An 11,653-nucleotide genomic window follows, 5' to 3' on the forward strand; every position below is an offset into this window, starting at 1 on the left:
TGTTAACTTAACTGTCAAAATATGAGTCCAATCTGTTATCTTTATCTGTATCCGGAAATCTTTCGGAATCCAATTTGAATATTACGTTCACTACTAATGTCACAATCCAGTATGATGTTGTTTGTAGAATAAAAGTGTCAATCCAAATGCTGTGAATACTAATGTCTATCAATGTCTATGTCCAAGTTTAATTATAATTATGAGAGTTCAACTTTAGTGTCTGTATATATATTGTTGTGACGGAACATTCTAGAACACGCTAGAACGGAATGTGCCAGAAAAATACAACGGAAGTTTCTAGTAAACAGTAGAAGTTTAAATTACGCATCTTTTATAAGGATCATTCTAGAATCGTCAAATAGAAAGTTCCAATCATTCCATAAGTAGCTGTGATTGTTCCAGTGATTTCTAAACTGCATAGTTATATAATTATTTGGTAAACAACTATCAGGCCATACAACACAAATTAGGCCAACATAAATAAATACAATAATTACAATATCATAACACCTCCCCCCTTAAAAGAAGTTTTAGTGTAACAAAAACTTATCATGAATAATATGAACAAAAATACATAATATATACAAAGTGATTTAATAAGCTCTAGATAAAGCATCAGCTATTACATTATCTTTACCCTTAATATGTTTTACAATTACATCATATTCCTGTAACAATAAACTCCACCTAGTCAACCTCTGATTCTTGTTTCTCATTTTATGCATGAAGGTGAGAGGATTATGATCAGTATAAACAAGAACAGGATATACAGTGGGATTCAAATATACATCAACATGTTGAAGTGCTGACAACATTGCAAAACACTCTTTTTCAATAGTTGAATAATTTTTCTGATGTTTATCTAATTTCTTAGAAAAGTATGATATAGGTTTCTCGACATTATCATCTGTCTCTTGATATAAAACAGCTCCTATTCCTACATCGCTTGCATCAACGGCAAGTTTAAATTGTTTTTCAAAGTCTGGAGTAATCAGAACTGGACTATTAATTAAAAGTGATTTGCTATTTTCAAAAGCTTTTTGACAATTTTCGCTCCAGATAAATTTAGAATCTTTCCGTAAAAGATGAGTCAATGGTTGAACAACAGTAGCAAAATTTGAACAAAATTTTCTGTAAAATCCAATCATGCCTAAATATCTCATAAGTTGTTTTCTATTTGTAGGAGGTGGAAATTTGGAAATAGCTTCCACTTTAGCCATAATAGGTTTTACTTGACCTTGGCCAACTGTATGCCCTAAATAATCAACAGTGGCCTGACAAAATTCACTTTTACCAAGATTAACAGTCAAATTTGATTTTGACAATCTATCAAAAGTATCATACAAATGTGTTAAATGCTGTTCCCAGCTATCACTACATACAATAAGATCATCAATATAAGCATAACAACAGTCTAAATCTTTTATAACATTATTGATCATTCTTTGAAATGTAGCTGGAGCACTTTTCATGCCAAACGGCATTACAGTATATTGAAATAAGCCATCTGGTGTAACAAAAGCTGATATTTCACGAGCTCTCTGTGTCAATGGAACTTGTCAATAACCTTTCAATAAATCAAATTTGCTCACAAATTTTGCTTGACCAATATTGTCAATACAATCGTCTATCCTTGGAATCGGATAGGAATCAGATTTTGAGACTGAATTTACTTTTCTGAAATCAGTCACGAAACGAAAGGTTTTATCTGGTTTTGGCACAAGGAGACAAGGAGAGCTCCATTCACTGTTACTCGGCTCAATAATATTATTGTCAAGCATATATTTAATTTCTTTTCTCATAACTTCAAGTTTGAGTGGATTGAGCCTGTAAGGATGTTGCTTAATTGGAGAAGCATCTCCGACATCAACATCATGACAAACAGCAGTGGTTTTGTTTGGCACATCTGGAAAAAGATTTTTAAAAGAAAATACCAAAGTTTTTATTTCTTCTCTACGATCAAAAGACAGATGTGCAAGTTTTGAATCTAAATTTGACAAAATTTCTGAATTTTTCAATCTAACTGTCTCTTCCATAGATTTACAACTAAAAGTTGGTTCAATTACATCTGGTTTGTCATGATTGTTCTCAAATTTAACCATGCCTAAAGTGGCAACTGGTTTACTATCACATAGTACATTAGTACGCTCAAAATATGGTTTTAACATATTAATATGACACACTCTATTTTGTTTGCGCCGACCTGGAGTTTTTACAATATAATTCAAATCATTAATTTTACTCTCTATTGTATAAGGACCACAATATTTAGCCTGTAAAGGATGTCCAGGGACTGGCAAAAACACAAGTACCTTATCACCAGGCTCAAAAACTCTGTCCCTGGCATCTTTATCATACCATATTTTCATCTTGTTTTGTACATTTTTCAAGTTTTTCTGAGCAATTTGACAAGCAGTATACAGTTTTTCTTTAAATCTAGATACATAGTCTAAAAGATTCAAGTCAGTATGTTCAGTAAGCCACTTTTCCTTAATCAATTTTAACGGTCCTCTTACAGTATGACCAAATACCAATTCAAAGGGACTAAATCCAAGGGATTCTTGAACAGCCTCTCGGACCGCAAAAAGTAGAAAATGAACTCCATCATCCCAGTCTCTGTCAAATTGAAGACAAAAAGTTCTAATCATGTTCTTCAATGTTTGATGAAAACGTTCTAAGGCACCTTGAGATTCTGGATGGTAAGCACTTGATCTGTACTGAGCAATCGCTAACTGGTACACGACTTGCTGAAATAAACCTGACATGAAATTTGATCATGGTCGGACTGTATAGACTTAGGAAGTCCTACTAATGTGAAAAATTTGATCAAAGCTTTGACGATAGTAGGTGTCTTGATATTTCTGAGCGGAATAGCTTCAGGAAAGCGGGTAGATGTACACATGATTGTCAATAAATATGCATTTCCAGTCTTGGTCTTTGGTAAAGGTCCAACACAGTCTATTAGAACTCTGCTGAAAGGTTCGTCAAAGGCTGGAATAGGCAGAAGTGGTGCTGGTGGTATTTTCTGGTTAGGTTTACCAACAACCTGGCATATATGACATGATTTGCAGTATTCTGCAACATCATTTCTAAGTTTAGGCCAGTAGAAATGCTGCAAGATCTTAAGGCTAGTCTTCCTGATACCTAAGTGTCCAGCCAAGGGGGTGTCATGGGCAAGACCAATAATTTCTTGCCTATAAACTTTAGGCACCACCACTTGGTACACCACTCTCCATTCCTCCTCTGGGGTAGCATCAGGAGGCCTCCACTTCCTCATTAAAATGCCGTCCTGATGGTAATAGCATTCGGCCACTTTGTCTGCTTCCTCCTGTGGTTGAGCTCTCAGGCTGAGCTGAAGAACCTCAGGGTCTTTATGTTGTTCTTCAGATAAATTCTTTCGGTCTAATGAATGGCTGTTAACGTCTGGCCATGGCATAATAACATTCTTGTTAACACTAGGTGGTTTTGTAATGGCCTTTTCTGAGCTACCAGGACCTTCAATGTCAGCTATAAAAGTGTCAGAAAGGTCCATGTAATCAAACTTGTCTTCTTGCAAATTTTCATTTTGTTGTTTTCTAGCCATCGCCCTAGTAACAACACAAGCTGGATACAATTCAGCATCATCTTCAGGTGATTTAACATCCACCACCGGTTCACTGGTAACAATTGGTTCAGCAACCACTTTGTTCCTAGCTAGATCATTTCCTAGCAATAATGTAACACCCTCAACAGGGAGATTAGGACGAACACCTACAACAACTGGTCCAGTTATCAAATCTGACTTCAGATAAATACGATGGAGAGGAACATCTATACAACCTAACTCTACACCTTGTAACAAAACGGAGGCACCAACAGAAGTCTTCTCAGACAAAGGCAACACACCTTCTAACAATAAAGACTGAGAAGCTCCAGTGTCCCGTAAAATCTTAATAGGCTGAAGAGTGGTATCATCAACAATAGCAACAAACCCATCAGACATAAAGGGTTTGTATTCCTCCATATAATCACAAAAACTGGACTTTAAAGCCTGACTCGCAGGACATTCCAATGTACTGGTCATATAAGGTGTCGTACAAGCACTGGTCTTCGGCTTATTATCTCGTTCATTCTTCTTCTGGAGTCTAAAACAATCAGCCATCAGGTGACCAATCTTCTTACAATAAGCACAAGTCAGTGACTTCTTCTCAAAAGTATCAAATTTTGGACTAGACATATTATAACTGGACTGACTCTTATTCTGTGGAACAGGCTTACTATCAGTATGATCAGTGCTTTGATTTTTGTAATTTCCACTGGAAGTATTAACATTTTGACCCTTGAAACTTCTTTTATGTGAAAGAGTATAATTATCTGAAATAACAGCTGCATCATGTATTGACTCAACAGTTTTGTCGTCTAAATGTGTTTTTAAGTCTAAATGAACACATTGTTTGAACTCTTCTAATAACATCAATTGTCTTAGGTTATCAAAATTGTTATCTGTTTTCTTTGAAGTAAGCCATTTATCAAATAGATCTTCTTTTTCCCGAGCAAATTCCACATAGGTTTGCGAATCAAACTTTTTATAAGATCTAAATTTCTGTCTATATGCTTCTGGTACTAGCTCATAGGCTTTCAAAACTTCCTGTTTCACCGTGTCATAATCAGAACTTTTTTTTGATGGAAGTGCAGAGTATATTTCAGCGGCCTTGCCCTCAAAAACACTTTGCAGCATCGTAGTCCAATATGGCTTTGGCCATTTCAAATTATTAGCAATTTTCTCAAACTGTGGAAAATATTTATCAACTGTTTTTTCACAAAATTTCGGAACCAAACGTATGTTTTTTGCTGCATCAAAATAATCTGATTTTGATTGGACTTTAGTGTTGCTTTCTTCTTTGACCATTTCAATTTTCAGTTTTTCCATCTCTAGCCTTTCTCTCATTTCAAGTTCTTTTAATTTAAATTCATCTTCTTTTTCTTTTTTCTCCATTTCTAACCTTTCCTTCATTTCCAATTCTGCTTCCAATTGTTTTAATTTAAATTCATGGTCTAATTCAAGCTGTTTTAATTTAAAGGCATCAACATGTTCGACCTTAAGATCAAGAGCCTCTTCACCTAAAATTTCTTCGTCAACTAATTTGTCTATAACCAAATTTTTTATAATTTGTTTTCTCATAGATACTTTAAAAACTAATTTCAGTTGTTTAGCAAGCAACACTAATTCCTCTTTCTTTAAATTATCAAAACTCTCCAGGTCTGGCGTTTTCAAAAATTTACCGGCATCAAATGCCATTTTGTAGAATTTTGTTGGCTAGTTATAATAAAAATATTAAACAAATTTTGATTAAAATATTTTTAAGATCTCCCGGACGAGCCCCCAATTTCTGTTACGGCCAGAAATCGCCTTTAAATTGTAGCCAACAAAAGACACAAATCAATAGTAAAATTTAACAATATTTAATATACAAAAGTTTACAAAAGGTATTACACAAATATTACTGTTAACTTAACTGTCAAAATATGAGTCCAATCTGTTATCTTTATCTGTATCCGGAAATCTTTCGGAATCCAATTTGAATATTACGTTCACTACTAATGTCACAATCCAGTATGATGTTGTTTGTAGAATAAAAGTGTCAATCCAAATGCTGTGAATACTAATGTCTATCAATGTCTATGTCCAAGTTTAATTATAATTATGAGAGTTCAACTTTAGTGTCTGTATATATATTGTTGTGACGGAACATTCTAGAACACGCTAGAACGGAATGTGCCAGAAAAATACAACGGAAGTTTCTAGTAAACAGTAGAAGTTTAAATTACGCATCTTTTATAAGGATCATTCTAGAATCGTCAAATAGAAAGTTCCAATCATTCCATAAGTATCTGTGATTGTTCCAGTGATTTCTAAACTGCATAGTTATACAATTATTTGGTAAACAACTATCAGGCCATACAACACAAATTAGGCCAACATAAATAAATACAATAATTACAATATCATAACAATACAAACTCATTAACTACTAATTTTATTTTTTAAACCTGATTACTGGACAGTGAGTAACAGCTGAAAACCATTACACATAAAAAAAAAAAAAAACCTATATATATACATACAGAATTTTTTCGAGTGAAACAAGCTTTTATGCTTTTATGCTCAACCCCCCCCCCCCCCCCCCCCGGCCAAATCTGTAACAGTGATGTAACAGTATAAACTTAGAAATGAAAAAAAGCAGTTGGAAAAGGCTTTACTTGTCAGGTTGATACACATAGAATAACAAAACCACATAGTAGACATTGACGGGTACTTGTACATCCAAACAACAAAAAATATTCTACAAGTAATATAAATACCGATCTGAGAGTACTTGCAATAATTATTACTGACAGCTACTTCGATGCCAATATCAACAAAAAAAATCCTGTATTTGATATATCAACTAACAAATGTGAAAAACTATTAATAAAACATGATTTACCTCTAAAAAAAATTTAAAAAATCCTGTATTTAAGACTAACAAGTACATAGATGTAATATAAATATCGTATTGAATTATAAAATCTCTCCTTTTAATATGATATATCAATGAACAAATATTTTGATATTCAGGATACAAGGGATTCATAAAGGTTATTCAACTGTCAATTTCGTTAACGAAGTTAAGTCATAATAAAATTGAAGAGCGTCTGTCATGCCCCTTCCTTTTAATTTACCAGCATTCGGGACTCTTCCAATTTCGGTAAATCCTAGTTTTCTCCATAGTTTTAGCGACGATTCATTAGATACAAATACAAGGTTGAAAAACGACGCAAGGTATCCTAAATCACGTGCTATTTGTAAATATGCTTCCGCCATAAATGTTCCAACTCCATAACCCCTTGACGAAACTTTAACTATAAACCCGGCGTTGCAGATGTGCGAGCATCTTCCCGGAAAGTTTGGCTTTACATAAAAACCTCCAATGACTTCCCCAGTTGATATGTTTTTACATACAAAAACATCATGTGAGAGGTAATATGACCGGAAGTCATCTATAGTAGACATCTCATCTTGAGGGTAACTATCACCCTCTTCATGCACGATGTGTCTCAGAATGTCAAATAATTCTTTCTCGTCTGCGTCCTTGTACCAGTCAAGGGTTACAGCAGTTCCATTCTTGAGCATACCATTTTTAGGAAGGTATGGAAGCTCCACTTCTGATTTTTTGGTTTTTATGACATACGCCATTGTGTCCTAGAATTCAAAAAAAGATGTTTTGATTATAACAAGTTATGATATCATGTGTATTGTAGTTTTGGACCACGGTACCATACTCTGGTTTATTGTTATATAACTACATGTAAATTGTAAATCAATACTTGTATACTACAGTAACATGTTACATGTATATATATTTAATTTTCAAGCATTCGTCATGTTCGTATATCATTCGTTTCTACTATATTTATAATAGTGCAGCGCAAATGCAGGTGGGACACTCGTCTGTAATAATTCGAGTTTTCTAATAGAATGGATTTGAGAAGCCGTTCGTATTTCCCCGCACAAAATGTTTAATCATCCATTTTGAGTTATCGTTTCTTGATCTTGCAAACGTTCTTGTTGGCCCAAGACCACAATTTATGACCCCGCTTTTCGCGTTTCGTTTATAAATAGTTCCTTTTAAATAGAGTGTATTTTTCCTTAATTTTTTTTCTCTCCCTTCCTCACTCATTTCTTAGATTTTTTTGGGTGGAAATGAAAGAAGAGAGGTGAAATAATTTTTTGGATGTTGTATTTAAACTGATTTTGATATGGAATGAGTAATTAGGCCAAGTGCAAAAAGGTAGTATTTACAGTTTCGGAACATCTCTTGACTTGTCCATAGGGGTATGGATGTGTATTGGCTAAATTTATAAAAGTGATTGCTTCAATCTTTCTGAATTTTTTATATATATTTGGACTAGTACTATACATTACACACAAGAAAAAATTGACAAAAGTGCATGGTGCAATTTTTTTAATGATACAAAACGTTCTAAAGACCTGATAGAGAAATTAATTGTGGTCTGTGGCCTGTTGTGAGAGACTAAACATGTCATATCACCAATTTGACATCTTCGCTCGCATAGGGTTACGATCCATTCCCGTTTTCTTCCCTTGAAGAGAACGGGAGTGGATCGTTACCCTTGGCTAGCGAAGATGCCAACTTGAAGGAAAATTGAAAACATAAAACATGATAATTCAAACACTGGACTTAATCAATCAACGCTACGGTTGGAACAAGTATTTATGCATTTTAGTTCTGTTATCACTCTAAATTCGCATAACAAATGCTGTCATGTGTTGAATATGTTATCTGTTCATATACAAGCTACTATATGTATATTTAAATACAAAGTCATCATACTTTTAAACAACACGTTTTACTTTAAACAATACCGTATTACACACGTATACAGTTCAATATCTATCAATGACTTAAGTCGCGAGCCTTCGAATTCCTTTGAATAAGTTTAAATGTTTAGAATTATGTGGTGATATAATATAAAACTTAAAAACCCTAAAACAATACTTTTAAAACATGAAAAAGTGACATCGAACTGACCTGTTTAATTTTTATCTAACTCTATATATATTTTTATCATGAACTTTGGTCTCACACAGACGGTGTGTGTACACAAGCTGACACATGGGATTATAACGGTAAAAACGATTATGTAACTCGGTTTAGTATGTTAGTATTAAACTGACCACCAAAAGTAACGCAACACTTGAGACAGTTAAATATTTTAGTATTTATAATACAACATAAATAGTCATTACAATGTACATAACATTAAACATTTTTTTTCTAAAGATAAAACATTATGTTATAATTATATTATTGTGCTATAATCACGATTGATATCCTCAGACCAAGGATTTGTATCATAGTTAGAATTATACAAATCCTTGCTCAAATATACTGATATATTGTACAGTTCAAATGTACTCTTGCATTTAGAAGTGGATTCAGAACTTTTCAAAGGGGACGTTTCTGCATAAATTCGATTTTTGACGATTTTTTGATAAAGGATAATATCGTTTCATCAATCAACAATTTCGTACAAAATTCGTTGTTTAAAAATATGAAAAAGAAAGTTTAAAAATACCTCGTTCCTTCAACTGGGAACAATTTATTATAAGATGTTAATGTAAACAATATAAATCTTTGAGACTTTGTACATTAATTTTAAATTATTTTTCTCGATTGAATTGTTTAACATTTTTAAATACGGTGCCTTTTATAGCTGTCTTTCCGGTATGTTCTTTTCTCGTTGTTGAATGCCGTACAATAACCTAAAATAGTAGTTTGGTTTCTTGTTGATAACTGTCTCATAGGCAATCATTCCACATATTTTTTTATAATACGTGTTAAGTTCAAAAGATTTCAATTGAAAAAAAATTTCGTTTTACATGGTTCATTTTCCTTTAACATCTTTTTACTAATACTTTGAAATTCTTCACTTTTACTTATATAGGGACCAACCGAATAAAATGATCACCTAACAGTTATCATACTTTCTGTTTGTTATCGTAAGACAATAACTATGTGAATGGAAAATTAGATCTTATATGTTCTTTAATAGCAGTGAAATATTTTGTTCGTATTTATACAGAACACTCAAGATAGGAAAGAGGAACGAACAGATACCAGAGAGAGAGTAAAGCTCATAGATAGAAAAAAAAACTGACAACGCCATGGTTAAAAATAAAAAGACAAACAGACAAATAATAGTACAGAAGACACAACATAGAAAAGTAAAGACTTTAGAAGAAACATGAAACCCACCAAAAACTCGGGGTGATCTCAGGTGCTCCAGAACGGTAAAGAGATCCTGCTTGTGGCACACGTCGTGTTGTTTGTGTTATTACAAATCCGGAAAATAGCCTAATTCGGTAGGTCACATTCATGCAAAGGGAAGCGTATTGTAGTGACGATATAAGGAACATAATAACCGATATCATCTGTGAAACGGTTATTTCATAACGGTCAACCAAATCGAGATGGCGTCCGTAAAATTAACGAAGGTATGATTTCAACTTCACCATTTGGAACTCTTAGTTTAATAGCTTCCTTGTGAGTAGCTATCCTCTATCAAGGAAATCATGATAGGAAAAACAAGCTTGGGTATATCGTATCAAGATGTGTACTCCGTGTGCAGGCGCTGCTGGAATGTTGCTACACAGAAATGGAAAGTTCACAATTGGGAGGCTGAAACCATCTCTTTTGTCGTAAAGTTTTGTTTTCAACCGACCCTCAAACTCATTGTCAATTTCTACAAACCAGGTTTCTTTAATTAGATAAATCTGACATCTGAGAATTACTGAATTATAATATTGCATCTGGTGAAACCTCATAAATTCCACTACTCGGAGATCGAGAAATTCTAAATTTTCATCTTGCAAATTTCATTTAAATGAGTTATCTCTAGTGAACGAATTAAAACGACAGTCACTACTTAGTACAGCACTAATGTCCTAAACAGCCGGTTACCAATCTAGTATCCCGAATTATATTGATATTCGAAGACATTTTCGTAGTTTTTCTTTGATACCCTTAATTGCTTTACCGCTTAAAAAGGACTTAATATTTATGTATTACGTTTATAAAGTCCTATATATAAATATTATCGGTAAAGCAATTTACGCATTTTTTTGGTCATTTGCATACATTGGATATGCTTATTCACACATGATACAAAAGTTTTTAGCGTGACACTTTTTAAACATTTTCCGTTAGATTCGGAAAATATGCAATTCCAACAGCTGTGTGTGTATAGCTGAATCTAAATATGACCCACAAACGGCCATGTTCGTCTTCTTAACTATGTATATTAAGAAGGTTATCGTCAAGAGCAGGACATTTTGATTTGAAACACAGACCTATGCACCTTTTATCTATATTTGATAACCTGCATTTTCCCAGTTATGTATAAGTATGATCGAGGTTAACGAGTGTATCGTCTATTTTGAAAAAAGGGTTAAGACCATGTTAACAACGTTGATGTTTAAAGTAATTTTTAGAAATATATGATGATTTTGGCTTAGTACCATTGTATTAATTCTATGTTTGTTTTGCCAAGTATGACCTTTTCCTACAGACGTTTGCTTAGCACCGTATATTTAACGCATCATGTAAATATAACGGAATTGTATGAGACTGTTATTAAAGTGAGAGGGTTAGCGCTATAGAATCAGGTTTAATCCACCATTTTCTGCATTTGAAAATGCCTGTACCAAGTCAGGAATATGACAGTTCTTGTCCATTCTTTTTTTATACGTTTTGTTATTTGATTTTGCCATGTGATTATGGACTTTCCTAATTGATTTTCCTCTGAGTTCAGTATTTTTATGATTTTACTTTTTGCAAAAGCTCGTGTGAAGCAACCATCTGTAGGAAAAGGTCATCAAGTTTTTGCAATTGAAGGTGCTCGTTTCACCGTCTAGAATCTCTTACATATTACAAGACTTGGCATAATGGCCTTCAATATTATACTTGACCTGCTAACTAGTGGAATCTGATAAATTTAGTATTACATTGCGAGAGTACTTATAACAGTTTATAGAAAGTTCGAATCCACTTAGTTAATGTTCACTATTGTATGAGAGTAACTATGTCTATTGTAAATGAATGCGATTCAT

General features: G+C 33.5%; 1 protein-coding gene across 1 annotated transcript; it reads right to left on the minus strand.

The window, feature by feature from the left end:
• Positions 1–6,176: 6,176 nt before the first annotated feature.
• LOC134727028 (uncharacterized) lies at positions 6,177–8,655 on the minus strand. Its single transcript, XM_063591414.1, has 2 exons — positions 8,574–8,655; positions 6,177–7,222 (listed from the first exon to the last, which is right to left on the minus strand). The coding sequence occupies exon 2, from the start codon at positions 7,214–7,216 to the stop codon at positions 6,620–6,622; it is 597 nt and encodes a 198-aa protein (XP_063447484.1). The 5' UTR covers positions 7,217–7,222; positions 8,574–8,655; the 3' UTR covers positions 6,177–6,619.
• Between the last annotated feature and the right edge of the window lie 2,998 nt (positions 8,656–11,653).

Source organism: Mytilus trossulus, chromosome 7 (assembly GCF_036588685.1).
Source record: "Mytilus trossulus isolate FHL-02 chromosome 7, PNRI_Mtr1.1.1.hap1, whole genome shotgun sequence".
NCBI lineage: Eukaryota > Metazoa > Mollusca > Bivalvia > Mytilida > Mytilidae > Mytilus > Mytilus trossulus.

What these genes read in the sequence shown, in the direction of transcription:
- LOC134727028 (XM_063591414.1), bottom strand. Translation starts at nt 7,216, where the DNA reads ATGGCGTATGTCATAAAAACCAAAAAATCAGAAGTGGAGCTTCCATAC.